Source organism: Cherax quadricarinatus, chromosome 22 (genome assembly GCF_038502225.1).
Source record: "Cherax quadricarinatus isolate ZL_2023a chromosome 22, ASM3850222v1, whole genome shotgun sequence".
NCBI lineage: Eukaryota > Metazoa > Arthropoda > Malacostraca > Decapoda > Parastacidae > Cherax > Cherax quadricarinatus.
In genome coordinates, this window is record NC_091313.1 from 27,469,786 (window position 1) to 27,495,459 (window position 25,674).

The window sequence follows — 25,674 nt, forward strand, 5'->3', positions numbered from 1 at the left end:
TACATACATACATACATACATACATACATACATACATACATACATACATACATACATACATACATACATACATACATACATACATACATACATACATACATGCATACATACATACATATGTACATGCATACGTTCATACATACGTACAAACATATTTTTTTTTCTCATTGGTAATTACCAGTGCATTCCAAGAGCATTAAAACTGAATTTCGTGGGGGGAAAAATACTTAAAACACCTTTGTAATAGCCTACACAACCGAGCAGCAGCTGGAGGCTAGCTAGGAAAACATCTCCCAGGAGAAATAAAAAGTATCAAGGAACGATTCATAAGGAGGACACTTTTCATATTAAAATGCGAACCCAGCGATTACTGTCTCCTCAGAGGTGGTCATAGCTTCTCTGAAGCGAGACTCCTGATACACCCAGTGCTTCTAGCAGAGACTCAAGGGTTACACAGCTAAAAGTTATAGCAGAGCCTCGAGGGCTACGCAGCTTAAAGTTATAGCGGAGCCTTGAGGACTACACAGCTAAAAGTTATAGCAGAGCCTCGAGGGCTACGCAGCTGAAAGTTATAGCGGAGCCTTGAGGACTACACAGCTAAAAGTTATAGCAGAGCCTCGAGGGCTACGCAGCTGAAAGTTATAGCGGAGCCTTGAGGACTACACAGCTAAAAGTTATAGCAGAGCCTTGAGGGCTACACAGCTAAAAGTTATAGCGGAGCCTTGAGGACTATACAGTTAAAAGTTTTAGCGGAGCCTTGAGGGCTATACAGCTAAAACTTTTAGCAGAGCCTTGAGGCGTACACAGCAAAAGTTTTAGAGGAGCCTTGAGGGCTACACAGTAAAAGTTTTAGCAAAGCCTTGAGGGCTATATAGCTAAAAGTTTTAATAGAACCTCGAGGGCTGCACAGCTAAAAGTTACAGCAGTGCTCTTCAGAACTATATAATCAGTTTCAGGAAGGTCTTTATGGGATGCACAACCTAAGGTCTTGAGAAAGATCTTGCGAGTGTCATAACAACTAAAGACTTGGTGAGGGGTCTTTGGAGGAAGTCAGAATCAATCAGATCATGAAGGACCTTTGAGATTTACTCAACCAAATGTTCAGGAGAACCTTTGCGGGTGTGTGATACAGACGCAGGTGTGTAGTACACAAATGTGTGATACATATCCAGGTGTGCTGTACACACACAGGTGTGTGGTGTATAAACTATTATGAAAAGGAGATATATAAATGGCTGATGAAGTTGCTTCACTTATAACTTTCTTTAGTGTTGTATAAATTACTCAAGATACATACATATACACGTATATATATATATATATATATATATATATATATATATATATATATATATATATATATATATATATATATATATATATATATATATATGTATACATATATATACATATATATATATATATATATATATATATATATATATATATATATATATATATATATATATATATATATATATTTTTTTTTTTATTTTTTTTTATTATCACACCGGCCGATTCCCACCAAGGCAGGGTGGCCCGAAAAAGAAAAACTTTCACCATCATTCACTCCATCACTGTCTTGCCAGAAGGGTGCTTTACACTACAGTTTTTAAACTGCAACATTAACACCCCTCCTTCAGAGTGCAGGCACTGTACTTCCCATCTCCAGGACTCAAGTCCGGCCTGCCGGTTTCCCTGAATCCCTTCATAAATGTTACTTTGCTCACACTCCAACAGCACGTCAAGTATTAAAAACCATTTGTCTCCATTCACTCCTATCAAACACGCTCACGCATGCCTGCTGGAAGTCCAAGCCCCTCGCACACAAAACCTCCTTTACCCCCTCCCTCCAACCCTTCCTAGGCCGACCCCTACCCCGCCTTCCTTCCACTACAGACTGATACACTCTTGAAGTCATTCTGTTTCGCTCCATTCTCTCTACATGTCCGAACCACCTCAACAACCCTTCCTCAGCCCTCTGGACAACAGTTTTGGTAATCCCGCACCTCCTCCTAACTTCCAAACTACGAATTCTCTGCATTATATTCACACCACACATTGCCCTAAGACATGACATCTCCACTGCCTCCAGCCTTCTCCTCGCTGCAACATTCATCACCCACGCTTCACACCCATATAAGAGCGTTGGTAAAACTATACTCTCATACATTCCCCTCTTTGCCTCCAAGGACAAAGTTCTTTGTCTCCACAGACTCCTAAGTGCACCACTCTTTTTCCCTCATCAATTCTATGATTCACCTCATCTTTCATAGACCCATCCGCTGACACGTCCACTCCCAAATATCTGAATACGTTCACCTCCTCCATACTCTCTCCCTCCAATCTGATATTCAATCTTTCATCACCTAATCTTTTTGTTATCCTCATAACCTTACTCTTTCCTGTATTCACCTTTAATTTTCTTCTTTTGCACACCCTACCAAATTCATCCACCAATCTCTGCAACTTCTCTTCAGAATCTCCCAAGAGCACAGTGTCATCAGCAAAGAGCAGCTGTGACAACTCCCACTTTGTGTGTGATTCTTTATCTTTTAACTCCACGCCTCTTGCCAAGACCCTCGCATTTACTTCTCTTACAACCCCATCTATAAATATATTAAACAACCACGGTGACATCACACATCCTTGTCTAAGGCCTACTTTTACTGGGAAAAAATTTCCCTCTTTCCTACATACTCTAACTTGAGCCTCACTATCCTCGTAAAAACTCTTCACTGCTTTCAGTAACCTACCTCCTACACCATACACTTGCAACATCTGCCACATTGCCCCCCCTATCCACCCTGTCATACGCCTTTTCCAAATCCATAAATGCCACAAAGACCTCTTTAGCCTTATCTAAATACTGTTCACTTATATGTTTCACTGTAAACACCTGGTCCACACACCCCCTACCTTTCCTAAAGCCTCCTTGTTCATCTGCTATCCTATTCTCCGTCTTACTCTTAATTCTTTCAATTATAACTCTACCATACACTTTACCAGGTACACTCAACAGACTTATCCCCCTATAATTTTTGCACTCTCTTTTATCCCCTTTGCCTTTATACAAAGGAACTATGCATGCTCTCTGCCAATCCCTAGGTACCTTACCCTCTTCCATACATTTATTAAATAATTGCACCAACCACTCCAAAACTATATCCCCACCTGCTTTTAACATTTCTATCTTTATCCCATCAATACCGGCTGCCTTACCCCCTTTCATTTTACCTACTGCCTCACGAACTTCCCCCACACTCACAACTGGCTCTTCCTCACTCCTACAAGATGTTATTCCTCCTTGCCCTATACACGAAATCACAGCTTCCCTATCTTCATCAACATTTAACAATTCCTCAAAATATTCCTTCCATCTTCCCAATACCTCTAACTCTCCATTTAATAACTCTCCTCTCCTATTTTTAACTGACAAATCCATTTGTTCTCTAGGCTTTCTTAACTTGTTAATCTCACTCCAAAACTTTTTCTTATTTTCAACAAAATTTGTTGATAACATCTCACCCACTCTCTCATTTGCTCTCTTTTTACATTGCTTCACCACTCTCTTAACTTCTCTCTTTTTCTCCATATACTCTTCCCTCCTTGCATCACTTCTACTTTGTAAAAACTTCTCATATGCTAACTTTTTCTCCCTTACTACTCTCTTTACATCATCATTCCACCAATCGCTCCTCTTCCCTCCTGCACCCACTTTCCTGTAACCACAAACTTCTGCTGAACACTCTAACACTACATTTTTAAACCTACCCCATACCTCTTCGACCCCATTGCCTATGCTCTCATTAGCCCATCTATCCTCCAATAGCTGTTTATATCTTACCCTAACTGCCTCCTCTTTTAGTTTATAAACCTTCACCTCTCTCTTCCCTGATGCTTCTATTCTCCTTGTATCCCATCTACCTTTTACTCTCAGTGTAGCTACAACTAGAAAGTGATCTGATATATCTGTGGCCCCTCTATAAACATGTACATCCTGAAGTCTACTCAACAGTCTTTTATCTACCAATACATAATCCAACAAACTACTGTCATTTCGCCCTACATCATATCGTGTATACTTATTTATCCTCTTTTTCTTAAAATATGTATTACCTATAACTAAACCCCTTTCTATACAAAGTTCAATCAAAGGGCTCCCATTATCATTTACACCTGGCACCCCAAACTTACCTACCACACCCTCTCTAAAAGTTTCTCCTACTTTAGCATTCAAGTCCCCTACCACAATTACTCTCTCACTTGGTTCAAAGGCTCCTATACATTCACTTAACATCTACCAAAATCTCTCTCTCTCCTCTGCATTCCTCTCTTCTCCAGGTGCATACACGCTTATTATGACCCACTTCTCGCATCCAACCTTTACTTTAATCCACATAATTCTTGAATTTACACATTCATATTCTCTTTTCTCCTTCCATAACTGATCATTTAACATTACTGCTACCCCTTCCTTTGCTCTAACTCTCTCAGATACTCCAGATTTAATCCCATTTATTTCCCCCCACTGAAACTCTCCTACCCCCTTCAGCTTTGTTTCGCTTAGGGCCAGGACATCCAACTTCTTTTCATTCATAACATCAGCAATCATCTGTTTCTTGTCATCCGCACTACATCCACGCACATTTAAGCAACCCAGTTTTATAAAGTTTTTCTTCTTCTCTTTTTTAGTAACTGTATACAGGAGAAGGGGTTACTAGCCCATTGCTCCCGGCATTTTAGTCGCCTCATACGACACGCATGGCTTACGGAGGAAAGATTCTTTTCCACTTCCCCATGGACAATAGAAGAAATAAAAAAGAACAAGAGCTATTTAGAAAAAGGAGAAAAACCTAGATGTATGTATATATATATATGCATGTGCGTGTCTGTGAAGTGTGACCAAAGTGTAAGTAGGAGTAGCAAGATATCCCTGTTATCTTAGCGTGTTTATGAGACAGAAAAAGAAACCAGCAATCCTACCATCATGCAAAACAGTTACAGGTTTTTGTTTCACAGTCATCTGGCAGGACGGTAGTACTTCCCTGGGTGGTTACTGTCTACCAACCTACTACTATAATATATATATATATATATATATATATATATATATATATATATATATATATATATATATATATATATATATATATATATATATATATATATATATATATATATATATATATATATATATTACATATTATTATATAAAACACTAATAATAATAATAATAATAATAATAATAATAATAATAATAATAATAATAATAATAATAATAATAAATCACACGTAGCGAGACCTCCCCTCCCCCAATCACCTGCATATCTCCCTAGATATATTTTTCTACTTCCTATATTAATAAAATATTCGACTGGTGTAAACACATTTCTCAAGCCGCAACTTACAGGATTGCATCGCCGCTCGTAAACATTCGTCCTGATTTCCTGCAAACCCTACTTAGTTTACATGCATAAGCAGTTGCATAAATATTTACACACGTATATATATATATATATATATATATATATATATATATATATATATATATATATATATATATATATATACATATATATATATATATATATATTATATATATATATATATATATATATATATATATATAATATATATATATAATATATATATATATATATATATATATATATATATATATATATATATATATATATATAAAATAATATATATATATAATATATATATATATATATATATATATATATATATATATATATATATATATATATATATATATATATATATATATATATATATATATATATATATATATATATATATATATATATATATATATATATATATATATATATATATATATATATGCGAGCATTTGAAAAACAGATAACTATACATTAAGACAAACACTCTGGGTTAGGGTAATTAAACTTAGGTTAAAGTATTTAAAAGTCATCTAAATTTACGCATAGGTAATCAACATTAACAAAATGAAATTAAAAGGCTTCTAATATCTGCCAATGCCGGATACATTGCTGTTATTTAAAGCGTTGGTATCCCCACGTAAGTTGTTCATATTGATATCCTCACGAACGCTCTTTTCGCTGGTATCCCCACGCACTCTGTTCAAGGTAAATGGCCTGACGAAGCTGCTTCACGGAGGACACAAGAAGAAAGATTTCTGTTCTCCCCCCCAAAAAATGCTTTGGTATTTTTTAATGGAAACAAATTTGTGTGATCAATAGCTTAATTCCCTAATTTATCAACATTTCACATTTTATAGAGGAAATAAAAAACTCATGCATTTTAAATAAAGCTGACCTCCCCCCCCCAAAAAAAAAAGGTTATGTGCAATTCTCCATTTGTAATAAAATTCAAGTTTGGTCCCTTGAAAAAATATTTAGTTAGGATATCTGCTTCCCCCAGTGGCAGCCACTGAAGAACAGAATAGAATTTTCAATAAATCACTTTATCTGTAGAAACAGCTGTAGTTATAAGCCTAAAATAAATGTTGATCTTAGTTCACAGTCAGGTTTTTCGTATGTTTTGTCTATATACACGACTGTAATTGTGACGATGCTATTCTGATTTAGAGTGGCCAGAATTTCTGCGTTTTTTGGGGCGGAGAGTATACTAATCAAGTTTTTTTTAATTTTGCCGGAGTTACGTACAAGTAGAGTGCATAAAGTTCACTGTGGACGCTAATACACGTGAAGACTATTGTAATTAAGAAAGATTAAATTAAACTCCCTGTGTATATACACTGAGGGATATAGAACCTTCATTAGTGTTCTCCACACTGACCATAATACAACACTAGAGGTTCCAGACTCATTAGTGTTCTCCACACTGACCATAACACAACACGAGATTCCAGACTCACTAGTGTTCTCCACACTGACCGTAGCACAACACTGGAGGTTCCAGACTTCCCAGTGTTTTCAACACTGACTATATACAGCACTGAAGGTTCCAGACTCACTAATGTTCTCCAAACTGACCATAACACGGCACTGGAGGTTCCAGACTCACTAGTGTTCTCCACACTGACAATAACACAACACTGGAGGTTCCAAACTTATTAGTGTTCTCCACATTAACCATTACACAACACTGGAGGTTAAAGATTCACTTGTGTTCCTTACACAGATCACAACATTGGAGGCTTCAGTCTCACCAGTGTTACGCACACTCACACACAGACCACAACACAACTTTAAACATTCTCTCCACACCTGTACAGTCGTAATGACATTTTCCTCCGTTTTCAAAGAACAGGCTGTAATTTTTTTTATTTATGATCTTGATTTCTCTCACTTTTTTCCCCTCACCTGTTGTATATGCTGTATTCAGTTAGGTTTATTTTAATGGGCTGAGATATGTTCATCATTGGAGTTAAGAGACTTCCACCACTCATTGCATCGAATGACTCTCATGGTTTTAATGTTTAGTAGGCAGAAATTACGACACTAAATCCTTCCCGGGTTTAGTGGTCCGTATACATAAAAATAAATGATTAAATTGTGGATTTGCTGTGAATCTCCTAAAGTACTATCTCGTATGTTTCTGAAAGTATTATATACCTCTCTCTCTTACTAGACGTGAAAACGTAAATCGTTTTCGTGGCGAAGACGCACATTTACAAGAGTTTTCGTTCCAACGACGACTTTTTCCTCTTTATTTATTTGATCTAAAATTCAAAACTGAATTTTGTGTCACTGGTGAGGACGTGTTTCCTGTTGCCCTTGTCTGAATAGCCATCCCTACGTCCGTGTCTTTTTCTTGTTCATTGGAAAGACCCCCTCACACACACACACACACACTCTCATCGTGACAGCCCCCCCACACACACTTAACGAGCCACTTCTCTCACACACACTGTCATCGTGACAGACCCCGCACACACACACTTGCCGAGCTACGCCTCTCTCACACACCTCTCTTCAATCTCTTAACGTAACAGGCATTTCACACTCCCATTACTAGAGTGTTCTCACCCTTTTCTCACTACACACTGGCTGGCTTTCCCAGGAATGTACCTCGGCCCTGAAGCGTCTACCACCCACTGCTAAACTCTGTATTTGACAAACCACCATCTCAAGACAATGTTAATTCTGATAAACTCTATGGGTTGTCACTCCGTGTTTCACTATGTCGGATCCCATAAGTTCCTCCTGAAATCAGCTTATTTTTGGGGTTTGGATCCTGATTCCAGGCTCTAGGCTCTAGGCTCTAGACTATAGGCTCTCGATACAAGGGCTCTTTAGACGGCAACTTTTTGACAGATAAGCGACCAGACAGCTTCCATTAGTGAGGTATCAACGTTAATTTCATAACAGATATTTAAAAATTGATACAGCGGACCTTCGTACAATTGACCTTGATACAGTGGAGCGTGATACAATTAATCTTGATACAGTATACCCTGATACAGTGAACCTTGATACAGGGAACCTTGATAGAGTAAATCTGGATCTTGAAACAATGAATCTTGATGGAATGGACCTTAGCAGATGAGACGTTGAAAGCGTGGACCTTGACAGACTTGACCTTGATAGAGTGGACCCTGATGAAGACGTCCTTGATAGAGTGGACTATGATTGAGGGAACCTTGAAAAGGCGGACCTTGATAGATTGGACCTTGGCACAGAAAACTTTGATACAGAGGACCTTGAAGCAGTGGACTTTGCAACTTATACAAAAATCATCGTATTATATAAAGCGAAATTTTTAAGGGATCTTAATCAAACGAACCAGAGCTACTCTCTCCAAAAGGTTTAGCGCTTCTCCGTTTAAACAATAATAATAATAATAATAATAATAATAATAATAATAATAATAATAATAATAATAATGATGATATTTATAATAATAATAATAATACAACTACTACTACCACAAATACTGATAATAATAATAATAATAATAATAATAATAATAATAATAATAATAATACGATACTACTAATAATAAAAAGTAGGACATCTCTCTCTCTCTCTCTCTCTCCGTCGCGATACTACTGCAATATCTATCGTAAATGTGGACGTTCGGACAATCTCCAATAGCCAGACGCGAGAAATATCCGCGACATTAGCGCTGTCACTCGTTAGCGCGGCGCGGGGGTGGACGCTCTCCCGCCCCAGGCTGGCACCTGGGGTGGCATTAAAGTGGGCAGAGAAGTGCCAAGGCAAACAGTGCCTGGCGCTTGGGTGCCACCAATGAATTACTCTTTACTCCATTGCTGCCTTGTATTTCCTCTCCCTCTCTCTCTCTCTCTCTCTCTCTGATGCATTACAGAAAATGCCGAAGGGCAGTGGGTGAGGATAATTATTATCATTATTATTATTATTATTATTATTATTATTATTATTATTATTATTATTATTGTTGTTGTTATTATTTTCATCATCATTGCCATTTCTGTATTCTCAGGGAAGCTCAAAGCCCGTACGGGTCATGGAGCACCTGGAAAACGAGAGGCAATCATGCTTGATCCCGCTAACAGAAGCTGCAGGTCCCTTGATCAAGAGTCCTTCACAGGCATCAAGAACCCCACTTCTTCCTCCCTTTCTGAAGTGAGTGAGAAGAGTTCAGTGATACTTGATGGTGTGTGGGGTAAGTCACACCAGTGTCGCTTTTGCTACAGTCCTGAGTGAGTGCGTGGCACCTGAGTGGCACTTGTGTGACACTCGTGTGTGGCACTTGTGGGTCAAATGATTCGTCAGCCGACCCAGGTGTGAGGTTTCCACCTGTCCAGCGTTTGCTGAGGTCATCTGTATTCGGGATGAAGCGCTGACAGCTTGTCACCCTCAACACAACATATCAGCTGATGCTATCTGCTCTTCTCTCACGTGTGTGTGTGTGTGTGTGTGTGTGTGTGTGTGTGTGTGTTTGTACTCACCTAATTGTACTCACCTAATTGTGGTTGCAGGGGTCGAGACTCAGCTCCTGGCCCCGCCTCTTCACTGATCGCTACTGGATCCTCTCTCTCTCTGCTTCCTGAGCTTTGTCATACCTCTTCTTAAAACTATGTATGGTTCCTGCCTCCACTACTTCACTTGCTAGGCTATTCCACTTGCTGACAACTCTATGACTGAAGAAATACTTCCTAACGTCCCTGTGACTCGTCTGAGTCTTCAGCTTCCAGTTGTGACCCCTTGTCCCTGTGTCCCCTCTCTGGAACATCCTATCTCTGTCCACCTTGTCTATTCCCCGCAGTATCTTGTATGTCGTTATCATGTCTCCCCTGACCCTTCTGTCCTCCAGTGTCGTCAGTCCGATTTCCCTTAACCTTTCCTCGTACGACATTCCCTTGAGCTCTGGGACTAGCCTTATTGCAAACCTTTGTACTTTCTCTAACTTCTTGACGTGCTTGACCAGGTGTGGGTTCCAGACTGGTGCTGCATACTCCAGTATGGGCCTAACATACACAGTGTACAGTGTCTTGAACGATTCCTTATTAAGGTATCGGAACGCTATTCTCAGGTTTGCCAGGCGCCCGTATGCTGCAGCGGTTATTTGGTTGATGTGTGCCTCCGGTGATGTGCTCGGTGTTATGGTCACCCCAAGGTCTTTCTCCCTGAGTGAGGTCTGTAGTCTTTGTCCACCTAGCCTATACTCTGTCTGCGGTCTTCTTTGCCCCTCCCCAATCTTCATGACTTTGCATTTGGCTGGATTGAATTCGAGAAGCCAGTGTGTGTGTGTGTGTGTGTGTGTGTGTGTGTGTGTGTGTGTGTGTGTGTGTGTGTGTGTGTGTGTGTGTGTGTGTGTGTGTGTGTGTGTGTGTGTGTGTGTGTATGTGTGTGTGTGTGTGTGTGTGTGTATGTGTGTGTGTGTGTGTGTACTCACCTATTTGTGGTTGCAGGGGTCGAGTCCTAGCTCTTGGCCCCGCCTCTTCACCGGTTGCTACTGGGTCCTCTCTCTCTCCGCTCCATGAGCTTTATCATACCTCGTCTTAAAACTATGTATGGTTCCTGCTTCCACTACATCACTTTCTAGGCTATTCCACTGCCTGACTACTCTATGACTGAAGAAATACTTCCTAATATCTCTCTGACTCATCTGTGTCTTCAACCTCCAATTGTGACCTCTTGTTTCTGTGTCACCTCCCTGGAACATCCTGTCTTTGTCTACCTTGTCTATTCCGCGCAGTATTTTATATGTCGTTATCATGTCATCCCTGACCCTCCTGCCCTCTAGTGTCGTCAGGCCGATTTCCCTTAACCTTTCTTCATAAGACGTTCCCCTTAGCTCTGGAACTAACCTTGTCGCAAACCTTTGCACTTTCTCTAGTTTCTTGACGTGCTTTATCAAGTGCGGGTTCCAAACAGGTGCTGCATACTCCAGTATGGGCCTGACATACACGGTGTACAGTGTCTTGAACGATTCCTTATTAAGGTATCGGAACGCTGCTCTCAGGTTTGCCAGGCGCCCAAATGCTGCAGCAGTTACCTGGTTGATGTGTGCTTCCGGAGATATGCTCGGTGTTATACTCACTCTTGTGTGTGTGTGTGTGTGTGTGTGTGTGTGTGTGTGTGTGTGTGTGTGTGTGTGTGTGTGTGTGTGTGTGTGTGTGTGTGTGTGTGTGTGTGTGTGTGTGTAAGTGTGTATGTGTGTGTGTGTGTGTGTGTGTGTGTGTGTGTGTGTGTGTGTGTGTGTGTGTGTGTGTGTGTGTGTGTGTGTGTGTGATGCGTGTGTGTGATGCATGTGTGTGATGCATGTGTGTATGCGTGTGTGTGTGTGTACTCACCTATTTGTACTCACCTATTTGTGGTTGCAGGGGTCGAGTCACAGCTCCTGGCCCCGCCTCTTCGCTGATTGCTACTAGGTCCTCTCTCTCCCTGCCCCATGAGCTCTATCATACCTCGCCTTAAAACTATGTATGGTTCCTGCCTCCACTACATCACTTTCTAGGCTATTCCATGGCCTGACTACTCTGACTGAAGAAATACTTCCTAACATCCCTTTGATTCATCTGATTCTTCAACTTCCAATTGTGACCTCTTGTGTCTGTGTCCCATCTCTGGAACATCCCGTCTTTGTCCACCTCGTCTATTCTGTGTGTGTGTGTATGTGTGTACTCACCTAGTTGAGGTTGCGGGGGTCGAGTCCGAGCTCCTGGCCCCGCCTCTTCACTGATCGCTACTAGGTCACTCTCCCTGAGCCGTGAGCTTTATCATACCTCTGCTTAAAGCTATGTATGGATCCTGCCTCCACTACATCGCTTCCCAAACTATTCCACTTACTGACTACTCTGTGGCTGAAGAAATACTTCCTAACATCCCTGTGATTCATCTGTGTCTTCAGCTTCCAACTGTGTCCCCTTGTTACTGTGTCCAATCTCTGGAACATCCTGTCTTTGTCCACCTTGTCAATTCCTCTCAGTATTTTGTATGTCGTTATCATGTCCCCCCTATCTCTCCTGTCCTGTGTGTGTGTGTGTGTGTGTGTGTGTGTGTGTGTGTGTGTGTGTGTGTGTGTTGTGTGTGGTGCGAGTGTGTGTGTACTCACCTATTTGTACTCACCTATTTGTGGTTGCAGGGGTCGAGTCTTAGCTCCTGGCCCCGCCTCTTCACCGGTTGCTACTGGGCCCTCTCTCTCCCCGCTCCATGATCTTCATCAAACCTCGTCTTAAAACTGTGTATGGTTCCTGCCTCCACTACGTCATTTTCTAGGCTATTCCACTGCCTTACAACTCTATGACTGAAGAAATACTTTCTAATATCTCTCTGACTCATTTGTGTCTTCAACTTCCAATTGTGGCCTCTTGTTTCTGTGTCCCCTCCCTGGAACATCCTGTCTTTGTCCATCTTGTCTATTCCACGCAGTATTTTATATGTCGTTATCATGTCTCCCCTGACCCTCCTGTCCTCCAGTGTCGTCAGGCCGATTTCCCTTAACCTTTCTTCATAGGACATTCCCCTTAGCTCTGGAACTAACCTTGTGGCAAACCTTTGTACTTTCTCTAGTTTCTTGAAGTGCTTTATCAAGTGCGGGTTCCAAACAGGTGCTGCATACTCCAGTATGGGCCTGACATACACGGTGTACAGTGTCTTGAACGATTCCTTACTAAGGTATCGGAATGCTGTTCTCAGGTTTGCCAGGCGCCCATATGCTGCAGCAGTTATCTGATTGATGTGTGCTTCCGGAGACATGCACGGTGTTATACTCACCCCAAGATCTTTCTCCTTGAGTGAGGTTTGCAGTCTTTGGCCACCTAGCCTATACTCTGCCTGTGGTCGTCTGTGCCCTTCCCCTATCTTCATGACTTTGCATTTGGCAGGATTAAATTCGAGAAGCCATTTGCTGGACCAGGTGTCCAGTCTGTCCAGGTCTCTTTGAAGTCCTGCCTGGTCCTCATCAGATTTAATTCTCCTCATTAACTTCACATCATCTGCAAACAGGGACATTTCTGAGTCTAACCCTTCCGTCATGTCGTTCACATATACCAAAAATAGCACTGGTCCTAGGACCGACCCCTGTAGGACCCCGCTCGTCACAGGTGCCCACTGTGATACATCATTACGTACCATGACTCGTTGTTGCCTCCCTGTCAGGTATTCTCTGATCCATTGCAGTGCCCTTCCTGTTATATGCGCCTGATGCTCTAGCTTCTGCACTAATCTCTTGTGAGGAACTGTGTCAAAGGCCTTCTTGCAGTCCAAGAAGATGCAATCAACCCACCCCTCTCTCTCGTGTCTTACTTCTGTTATTTTATCATAAAACTCCAGAAGGTTTGTGACACAGGATTTGCCTTCCATGAATCCGTGCTGGTTGGCATTTATACTCTTGTTCCGTTCCAGGTGCTCCACCACTCTCCTCCTGATAATCTCCATAACTTTGCATACTATACACGTCAATGACACAGGTCTATAGTTTAGTGCCTCTTTTCTGTCTCCTTTTTTAAAAATGGGAACTACATTTGCCGTCTTCCATACCTCAGGTAGTTGCCCAGTTTCCAGGGACGTGTTGAAGATTGTGGTAAGTGGTACGCACAACATATCTGCTCTCTCTCTAAGGACCCACGGGGAGATGTTGTCCGGTCCCATTGCCTTTGAGGTATCGATGTCCCTTAGCAGTTTCTTCACCTCCTCCTCATCTGTACGTATGTCGTCCAACACTTGTTGGTGTATTCCTTGCTGGTGTCCCCATCTGGTCTGTCCCCCCAGAGTCCTTCCTGTCTCTACTGTAAATACTTCCTTAAATCTCGTGTTGAGCTCCTCACATACCTCTTGATCGTTTCTTGTGAGTTCTCCACCTTCTTTCCTCAGCCTTATCACCTGGTCCTTGACTGTTGTCTTCCTCCTAATGTGGCTATACAGCAGTTTTGGGTCAGATTTGACTTTCGATGCTATGTCGTTTTCATACTGTCGCTGAGCCTCCCTCCTTATCTGTGCATACTCGTTTCTGGCTCTTCTACTAATCTCCTTGTTTTCCTGGGTCCTATGCCTCCTGTACCTTTTCCATTCTCTGTTGCACTTAGTTTTTGCCTCCCTACACCTTCGGGTAAACCAAGGACTCGTTTTGGTCTTCCTATTATTTCTGTTTCCCTTGGGAACAAACCTTTCCTCTGCCTCCTTGCACTTTGTTGCCACGTATTCCATCATCTCGTTTACTGATTTTCCTACCATTTCTCTGTCCCACTGAACCTCCTGCAGGAAGTTTCTCATACCTGTGTAGTCCCCCCCCCCCTTTTATAGTTTGGCCTGTCCCCTTCAGTTCCTGTTACCTTCTCCACTTGTAACTCTACTATATAATCAAAACTCAGAACCACGTGATCGCTAGCTCCAAGGGGCCTCTCGTAAGTGATGTCCTCAATGTCTGAACTGCTCAGGGTGAACACAAGATCCAGTCTTGCTGACATGTTGATGCATGAGGTGTGTGTGTGTGTGTGTGTGTGTGTGTGTCTGTGTGGTGTGTGTGTGTGTATGCGTGTGTGTGTGTGTGTGTGTGTGTGTGTGTGTGTGTGTGTGTGTGTGTGTGTGTGTGTGTGTGTGTGTTTGTGAGTGTGTGTGTGTGTGTGTGTGTGTGTGTGTGTGTGTGTGTGTGTGTGTGTGTGTGTGTGTGTGTGTGTGTGTGTGTGTGTGTGCGTGTGTGTGTGTGTGTGTGTGTGTGTGTGTGTGCGCGCGGTGTGTGTGTGCGGTGTGTGTGTGTGTGTGTGTGTGTGTGTGTGTGTATGTGTGTGTATGTATATGTGTGTGTGTGTGTGTGTGTGTGTGTATGTATATATTGTATATATGTGTGTGTGTGTGTGTGTATGTATATATGTGTGTGTGTGTGTGTGTGTGTGTGTGGTGTGTGTGTGCCTGTGTGTATGTATGTACGTGTGTGTGTGTGTGTGTACCCTAGCAAATAGACATAAAACGCTCATTTCAGCTTCTATTTGCTTCGATACAGAGAGAATATTAATATCAGACGACCTGATGATAAAGGATAAGAAAATAATAAGGTTAATAACAAAAATGTTCAGAAACCACATCTGAGATAATACTCATTTAAGACACTATACAATGCGCACTTCATTGTCATTGATAGAACATTTCAAAGCACATGCACTATTTTCTTAAGAAAAATACTCTGCGCTCAGATCTCTGTTTAAAGCAAGCAAGATATCATAGCTGGGAAAAAAAATCGCTGATGGCTTAAATCAGTAAGCCACTGGGACCGTCTCAAAGCCAAGGGAATATTCTCTGAATGGAATCATGGAAGAATATCTTAGGGAACTGCTAATGTGAAATGTAAAAACAGCAGCAACTGTCAGGGATCAACACCAAGCAGCCAGACACTCGACCCAACATCAAAGATCATTAATAATGTACAAAAAACAAACACGTCTTCTAAATATTTCCTCTCCGAGTTTGTGCCGTATCAGGGAGCTGTATGAATGAATGTTTTACAAGGACGTAGACCCGTAGGTACTTATGTCCACACGCACATGCAATGCACACACACATATAATGCATATACATACAAATACATTCACACACACATACACACACACATACACACACACACATACACTCATACAAACACGATCCTACATAACGCTTTCTTACAAGCAGCTACACCTTACAAGAAAACATTCACCAGAGACCAGACGATCACACCCCCATTCATTGTGTAAAATATGAATAAATATTTAACTGAATTTTGCTGAATAAAATTGATTAGTGACATGAAAATCAACCCAACCTTTCAATTTCATCTCTTCATATTACTTTCCACTCATCTTTCCTCTCCTCATCTACTTAACATCTACTTAAGTTCCTCTCACCGTTCCACTTCTGCCGAACATCTTACATCTTACTTACATCTTACTCTTCCCTTCGTAGCATCTTGGCTGCCAGTCTTCTCATTTCATCCATATCTCTTACCACTGTTAATGTTTCATCAACTGCAGCCTCCACTGTCATCACAGTTACCCACCGCGAACATCAATCACTGCCACCTGTCCAAGAAATTAACGCAGTCCACCGGGTATACGATGCTGGAAGTGCGCATCTCTGTGTGAATATAAACCAAGAGCTCTGTATCTCTCTCTGTGGATATACATCAAGAAGTGTGTATCTGTCTCTGAATACCCGAAAATAATGTAGCTCTATGTGTGTAAACACTCCAGTTTATACATCACCAAATGAATATGGACCGAATGGTGCGCATTTCTAAATCTATATACACAGAGAAGAGCATCTCTCAGTTTAAATACAACGAGAACTGTGTATCACTTAGTGTATATACATCGACAGGAGTTTATCTCTCAGTGTATATACACAAAGATTTGAATATCTCACTCTGTGCATATACTCAGAATATCCTTAAATCCCTAACATGGGGATTAAAGTATTCTTTGACGGCAATGTGCAGGCGTATAACCCACTTAATGATGATTGAAGTGTACCAGGGAATGCAATGGCGTAATGAAGTGGATATCATCAGGACTCTACGAGGAACATGAAGTCAAATTGCATTCGAAACAATTAAGCCAAATGGGAGAAGCCAATTTATAAAATAAATTGCGAAATACTGGTTAGGAAATTGGAGATCAGGTTATTTGAAGCTGTTTAGGAGGTACAAGTACTAACGCTCTGCCAGATGTGATCATTACCCCACTATCACCTACCTCCACCTGCTTCCATCATTCATCTCCTCTACTTCCATCATCCATATCCTCTACCTCCATTACCCATCTCCTCCACCAGCCACACTGAGTGCTTAGCACACACAATCTCATCACCAATGAGTGAAATTCAGAGTGGAGAGACGAGGGAGAGTCTGGAGCAAAGAAATATTGCTCTGACAACAATAAGAGAAATCCAGTCCATTGCGGAGGCTGCTGGAGCTCATCTCAGCTCCAGGTGGAGGCTGGAGACTTATTTCAGCTCGGAGTGGAGGCTCTCAGCTCTGTGTGGAGGCTGGATGCTCTCATCGCAGCTCCTCGTAAATGAGGAAAAGTTTTCACAGCTCCTTGCTGAGGCTGGAGACTCATCTCAGCACCTTGTGGATATTACACATTCTGCCACCCTTACAAGGCAGTTTTATCCTAGATATGCAAATTTTAGTATATTGCGACGTGCAAGAGTTCTTCCAGGTTGCTATTCAAACTCCTTCTGACCTGTGGCTGTTGTATGGAATGGTGAATTGTTTAGTTTTCGTTTTATCAGGCTTTTGGTGTTATTTTTCGCCTTTTATTAAGAATGTTTATATTTATTTATTTCTCTCACACATGCGCACTCAAACCCTGGAACTACACACAACACCAACACACACACACACACACACACACACACACACACACACACACACACACACACACACACACACACACACACACACACACACACACACACACACACACGCACACACACCCTTCATCTCCCTCTAACGTGGAGGTGAATGGGGCGACTTGCAGGAGGGACGTCATGTCAGAGCATAATGTATGCCACATCAACAATTGAAGTGGTATCCAATCGCACTCAGTGCTGTTTAGACCACCATTACTGTGAGTTAAGGACCCCATTTAGGACCAATTATGCCTAACAAGCTGTAATGATAATGATAACAATTAGGAACTAGTCAATCAGCCATGAGTAACAACCACGAAAGTTGTGACACTGGATTGAGTAAGATTGTGAATATATGAACGTCGTAGGTTGTGCGAAACACTCTTATATTGATGCAACGTTTCTCTCAGTGTAGAGCCTTGTCAAATCATTGACCTGACACATCTTTACAATGAACGAAAAGTTGTCCTAATGAAAGCTTTTCTTGTATCCGTGGCTCTTCGTTATTGTCGACAGTACACTAATGAAGAGCCACGAAGTGATTAATACGCTGTTGTTGTATCTAAGTGGCTGATAAGTACACTGTTGTTGTATCCAAGTGGCTGATAAGTACACTGTTGTTGTATCCAAGTGAATGATCAGTCCAAGTGGCCCTTCGGTACACTTCTGTTGTGTCCAAGGGACAGTTATATCTGTTGTATCCAAGTAATTATTGTATCCAAGCAACTGTTCCAACTGAACCATCTCGGTCTGTGCTTGGTAAGTAAGTTTGCAGATTTCACTACAGATTTCAACCGTTTACAACGTCTCAATCTTTTTTTACCCACATAACATCGTGACAATGACTGACAAATGAGAGCACTGCTGACTCCTAATTCTACCCAGGGCTGAGAATGTTTCCGGGGGGTTTCAAGAGAAAGTGACACATCTTTACACAGTATTTTCTTGGGGAATTAGACGTGTGCAACACCTGGGTATCCTAATTTGAAAACGTTTCGCCAATCAGTGGCTTTGTCAGTTCAATACAATGACTGTAGAACAGGAGATAATCAGTCCCTCAGTCTAGCAGCCCTATACACAGAAGACAGTTAAAGATGAGGCAACCAGTCCCTCAGACTTGCGGAACAATACACAAGACAGTGAAAAAGCTACTGGTTGTCGAAATGTCTTCCAAAAAACACATAGATGTTGCACATTACATTAGAGCCGTATTGCGAGTGCTAATTACCTAATTACCACCTGGTCACCTGTTCGCCATTTAGGGCGGACAAGGTTAGACATGTCCTTTCGTGCATTTACAGGAGCTCGAAATGTATATATAGGTAATTAAAATATTTGGTATTCTCAATTAGGTTAGGTTAAGTGAACTTAGGTTAGCCAACAGTAAAGAAATTAATAAAAAATGATGGTTTACGTCTGGCAGGGAGTTGCGTAACGTAACATTTTAAACGTTCGATTTCTAATGAGCGGTAAAAAATTAGATGTATACCGATATATTTATCCTGATAAAGTATTATTATTATTATTATTATTATTATTATTATTATTATTATTATTATTATTATTATTGTGGTTGTTGTGGTTGTTGTGGTTGTTGTGGTTGTTGTTGTTGTTGTTGTGGTTGTTGTTGTTGTTGTTGTTGTTGTTGTTGTTGTTATTATTATTATTATTGTTATTATTATTATTATTATTATTATTATTATTATTATTATTATTGTTATTATTGTTATTATTATTATTATTGTTGTTGTTGTTGTTGTTGTTGCTGTTGTTGTTGTTGTTATTATTATTATTATTATTATTGTTATTATTATTATTATTATTATTATTATTATTATTACTGTTATTATTATTATTATTATTATAATTGTTGTTATAATAATAATAATACCATTATTATTATTATTATTATTCTGTCTCTCTAAGTCTTCTCATCTCTGAGCTTGTATCTCTCTCCCTCTTTTACAGTCTTCCTCTCGTCTTTTACATAATTTCCTTGCATTACCCTCTTCCAACCCTCTCCCTCCCTTATTTTTTCCTCACTCATTCGTTCGTCTGTGTTTTTTCCTCTCTCTCTCTCTACTTTATCCATCCCCCTCGTTCTCGTCTTGTGTCTCATTTCCATATTCATCTCACCCCTTTCTCACTCTAGCCAGCATAACCCCTTTCATCTCCTGCTCTCAAACAGTACAGTCAGCACCCTTTCCCTTTGACGCTGAGTATATCCAGCTCTCCTCCCCTTTTGAGTCCTCCTTCCCCCGAATTTATCTAGCCCTACTCTATTTCCTCGTCTCACTGAATTTATCCAGCTCTCTTCCCTTTTTCCTCATCCATCTTAGTTTATCCAGTCGTCATCTTTATCTTTCTATTATGTACAATTCTACTTCTACGAGTCTCACTACTTCCTACCTGACCCTCTTCTCTTCTCTTCTCTTCTCTTCTCTTTTCTTTTCTCCTCCTTGTATTCCGTCTCTTCATCCCTGGAGATGTAGAGATCACCTGGTCTCTGAAGATCCTGGCTTCCGTATGAGTTCAAGTCTTAGAGTGAAGCTTCGGAAACCCTTGCTGGAGGAAGCCTTGATGGAGGAAACCTTGCTGGAGGAAACCATGCTGGAGGAAGCCTTGATGGAGGAAACCTTGCTGGAGGAAACCTTCCTGGAGGAAACCTTGCTGGAGAAAGCCTCGTTGGAGGAAACCTTGCTAGAGAAAATCTTGCTGAAAGAAGCCTTGTTGGAGGAAGCCTTGCTGTCAGAAGCCTTGTTGGAGGAAGCCTTGCTGGAGGAAACCTTGCTGAAGGAAGCCTTGCTGGAGGAAGCCTTGATGGAGGAAACCTTGCTGGCGGAAGCCTTGCTGGAGGAAACCTTGCTGAAAGAAGCCTTGTTGAAGGAAGCCTTGTTGAAGGAAGCCTTGCTGAAAGAAGCCTTGCTGAAAGAAACCTTGCTGGAGGAAGCCTTGCTGAAGGAAGCCTTGCTGGAGGAAGGCTTGCTGAAAGAAACCTTGCTGGAGGAAGCCTTGCTGAAAGAAACCTTGCTGGAGGAAGCCTTGCTGAAGGAAGCCTTGCTGGAGGAAGTCTTGCTGAAGGAAACCTTGCTGGAGGAAGCCTTGCTGAAGGAAACCTTGCTGAAGGAAACCTTGCTGGAGGAAGCCTTGCTGAAAGAAACCTTGCTGGAGGAAACCTTGCTGAAAGAAACCTTGCTGGAGGAAGCCTTGCTGAAAGAAACCTTGCTGGAGGAAACCTTGCTGAAGAAAACCTTGCTGGAGGAAGCCTTGCTGAAAGAAACCTTGCTGAAGGAAACCTTGCTGGAGGAAACCTTGCTGAAAAAAACCTTGCTGAAGGAAACCTTGCTGAATGAAACCTTGCTGAAGGAAACCTTGCTGGAAGAAGCCTTGCTGAAAGAAACCTTGCTGAAGGAAACCTTGCTGAAAGAAACCTTGCTGAAGGAAACCTTGCTGGAGTAAACCTTGCTGAAAAAAACCTTGCTGAAGGAAACCTTGCTGAATGAAACCTTGCTGAAGGAAACCTTGCTGGAAGAAGCCTTGCTGAAAGAAACCTTGCTGGAGGAAACCTTGCTGAAAGAAACCTTGCTGAAGGAAACCTTGCTGAAGGAAACCTTGCTGAAAGAAACCTTGCTGAAGGAAACCTTGCTGAAAGAAACCTTGCTGAAGGAAACCTTGCTGGAGGAAGCCTTGCTGAAAGAAACCTTGCTGGAAGAAAAAGAAACCTTGCTGAAAGAATCCTTGCTGAATGAAACCTTGCTGTAAGAAACCTTGAAGCCTTGCTGAAAGAAACCTTGCTGAAGGAAACCTTGCTGGAAGAAGCCTTGCTGAAAGAAACCTTGCTGAAAAACCTTGCTGGAGGAAGCCTTGCTGAAGGAAGCTGGAAGAAGCCTTGCTGAAAGAAACCTTGCTGAAGGAAACCTGCTGGAGGAAGAAAGAAACCTTGCTGAAGGAAACCTTGCTGGAGGAAGCCTTGCTGAAAGAAACCTTGCTGAAGGAAACCTTGCTGGAGGAAGCCTTGCTGAAAGAAACCTTGCTGAAAGAAACCTTGCTGAAGGAAACCTTGCTGGAAGAAGCCTTGCTGAAGGAAACCTTGCTGAAGGAAACCTTGCTGAAAGAAACCTTGCTGAATGAAACCTTGCTGGAGGAAGCCTTGCTGAAAGAAACCTTGCTGAAGGAAACCTTGCTGGAGGAAGCCTTGCTGAAAGAAACCTTGCTGAAGGAAACCTTGCTGTAAGAAACCTTGCTGAATGAAACCTTGCTGAAGGAAACCTTGCTGGAAGAAGCCTTGCTGAAAGAAACCTTGCTGAAGGAAACCTTGCTGGAGGAAGCCTTGCTGAAAGAAACCTTGCTGAAGGAAACCTTGCTGGAGGAAGCCTTGCTGAAAGAAACCTTGCTGAAGGAAACCTTGCTGGAGGAAGCCTTGCTGAAAGAAACCTTGCTGGAGGAAACCTTGCTGAAGGAAACCTTGCTGGAGGAAGCCTTGCTGAAAGAAACCTTGCTGAAGGAAACCTTGCTGGAAGAAGCCTTGCTGAAAGAAACCTTGCTGAATGAAACCTTGCTGGAGGAAGCCTTGCTGAAAGAAACCTTGCTGAAGGAAACCTTGCTGGAAGAAGCCTTGCTGAAAGAAACCTTGCTGAATGAAACCTTGCTGGAGGAAGCCTTGCTGAAAGAAACCTTGCTGAAGGAAACCTTGCTGGAAGAAGCCTTGCTGAAAGAAACCTTGCTGAAGGAAACCTTGCTGGAGGAAGCCTTGCTGAAAGAAACCTTGCTGAAGGAAACCTTGCTGGAAGAAGCCTTGCTGAAGGAAACCTTGCTGAAGGAAGCCTTGCTGGAAGAAACCTTGCTGAAAGAAACCTTGCTGAATGAAACCTTGCTGGAAGAAGCCTTGCTGAAAGAAACCTTGATGAAGGAAACCTTGCTGAAGGAAGCCTTCCTGAAAGAAGCCTTGCTGAAGGAAACCTTGCTGGAGGAAGCCTTCCTGAAAGAAGCCTTGCTGAAAGAAACCTTGCTGAAGGAAACCTTGCTGGAAGAAGCCTTGCTGAAGGAAACCTTGCTGAAGGAAGCCTTCCTGGAGGAAGACTTGAAACTTGCAAACAGAATCCTACCTTCTCCCACATACAGCACTTTACTTGCTGTTTTAATTAAAATTAAAAAATCCATTATATTCAGTAACAGTAGAAGTCTTTCTCTAGAAATGTTAGAAATCCCTGATGCTAGGCACCTTTCACTGTGCCATGGGGCACTAGATTTCATCTAACCATCAGTCTTTTGTATCCTTGTCTACATTGTCTATTCCAGTTTGTATATATATGTATATATATATATATATATATATATATATATATATATATATATATATATATATATTATATATATATATATATATATATATATATATATATATATATATATATATATATATATATATATATATATATATATATATATATATATATATATATATATATATATATATATGGAACAAATCACAACAAATAGGAAATAAAACCTAATCGCTTTCACGTGCTTACACACATTGTGTGTGTGTGTGTGTGTGTGTGTGTGTGTGTGTGTGTGTGTGTGTGTGTGTGTGTGTGTGTGTGTGTGTGTGTTTCTGGAGGGAGTAGCCTGATTTGTCTTGGGCGATCTAGAGTGGAGTGGAGCAGTTTAGGATAAGTTTGTGTGGAGTGAGGCAACTTAGGGCAAGTTTGTGCGTAGTGGAAGCAGAGTTTGTTGAAGTTTGTGTAGTAAGGGGAGGGTGAACAAGGTGAGAGAGGGGAGGAGTTGTTTGAGCAAGGTGAGGGGATGCGAGGGGTGAGGTATTTTGTGGTGAGGGGTCGGGTATATACTGCGATCTCGGTAATCTCTCTCAGTTGCCGACGACCAGATATTGTTCGCTCCCTCTGCACAATACCCCAAGATACAGTGCGTATTATGAAGTGTAGGGGAAGATTGATACCGGGAACGATGGAAAGAAAGAAGGAGAGAAGGATGGAAGGAAAGGGTGGAGAGAGAGAAAGAGAGACAAAGAGAGTGAGAGAGAGAGAGAGAGAGAGAGAGAGAGAGAGAGAGAGAGAGAGAGAGAGAGAGAGAGAGAGAGAGAGAGAGAGAGAAAGGGAGAGCAAAGGAGATTATCTCTCGGTAGGTGCTCATTTTGGAGAGGATGATAACTAAAAGAGAGAGGGAGAGAGGGAAGGGAATCATAGAAAGGGAGAATAGAAGAGAAGGAAGAAAGGTGGTACAAGGCAGGGGGAGGAAGGGAGTAAAGCATCCTGAACTAAGAGGAAATACCGAGAGAAATAAACAGGATAACCTTAAAGGATGGAAAAAACAGAGAAAACATGACAACAACGTAAACAATACTAAGTGAACTTTCTAGGTAGGAAAAACAGAGACAGGAAAATGTTTCTCAGAATATATTCACTGAGCTGAGGAGAAGAAGAAGACAGGGAATAATAGAGCGAGAATAATAACATACATCATCGGAACATTTTTAAAGAAAACTCTCGCATATAAGGAACATATCTTTAATAGCTGACCGTTTATAGGATAGTTTATTGGGCTTTAAAACTATCAACCCCTCAAAAGGCCATTAAGACCTCAAGCCCCCTCTTCATTACCAGTCAAAAATGCTTTAATCCCTTCAAATAGGGATTAAAATAATCTTCAAATGTATACACATTGAGAGATATATACACCTTTCGATGTATATATATATATATATATATATGTATATATATATATATATATATATATATATATATATATATATATATATATATATATATATATATATATATATATATATATATATATATATATATATATATATATATATATATATATATATATATATATATATATATATATATATATATATATATATACATATGTCCTGTGCCCCTGACAGAGAGAGAATTATGTTATCATGTTCTCCCTAAGAAATATATTAGTGATAGCCATAATATTTTTACCCATTGCCCCTTAGAAAGGTGTATAATGGTAAATGAAGTAAGAGACAGTAATACACCGTAATACACCCAGGAAATATAGATAGATGGTGTCTTCTCCAGCCCTCTACCATCAACACCACACCAACCACACTCACCCAATATAATACCACAGTTAATAGCCAGGAATTCAATTAAGCGCTTGATTAAGACTTGAAGAAGACAAGCACTGACTTTTAAGTGGCACTCAGCTAGAATACAGCCGCCTTAAGATGCCACAGCCTCAGCTCTCCTGTCTTTATTATTTCTTATTGTCTTGTAACTGGAAGAATAATGATGATGCGATAGTGAGATGGTGAAAAAATAAATTATTAAATTTTTTATTAATTTTGCTATTATCGCAGTTATTGTTATTGTTATTATTATTATTATTATTATTATTATTATTATTATTATTATTATTATTATTATTATTATTATTATTATTATTATTATTATTATTATTATTATTGTTATTATTAGTGGTGGTGGTGGTAGTAGTAGTTTTAGTAATAACAGCAGTAGCAGCAGTAATAGTAGTAATAACAGTAGTGTTATTATAATGACTTTTATTATTATTATTATTATTATTATTATCATTATTCAAAACGTCCTTAAGAAAGAGCTCAGACACCACCACTACCACCAACAACAAAAAACTTAAACGTTCTACCTCCTAAAACACTTATAATGTGATAAATACAACACATAATTTTTCTACGAGTGCATTACGCTGGTCGTATTTACCATGTTGTAAAAATCCTCCAGTGGACACGAAACGCGAGACAAGGACGTTGTATAATGAGATGCAATACTAAAAAATAATGATAATTGGGCTGGTCGTGAGTTTTGGGAAGTTAGAAAACTAGGAGAAGTAACGATGGTTGTCAGCGTGGAAACCT

At 40.7% G+C, this 25,674-nt stretch overlaps 1 protein-coding gene across 1 annotated transcript in view; it reads right to left on the minus strand.

Moving 5' to 3' along the window:
- The window catches only part of LOC138853089 (fragile X messenger ribonucleoprotein 1 homolog), a gene marked incomplete at both ends in the record, with an annotated part of 71,890 nt that extends 46,643 nt beyond the window's left edge, over positions 1–25,247 (minus strand). The window contains 2 exons of the mRNA XM_070087699.1: positions 19,298–19,648; positions 25,139–25,247. Coding sequence (XP_069943800.1) covers positions 19,298–19,648; positions 25,139–25,247 — 460 coding nt within the window. The remainder of the gene's footprint in view (positions 1–19,297; positions 19,649–25,138) is intronic.
- Between the last annotated feature and the right edge of the window lie 427 nt (positions 25,248–25,674).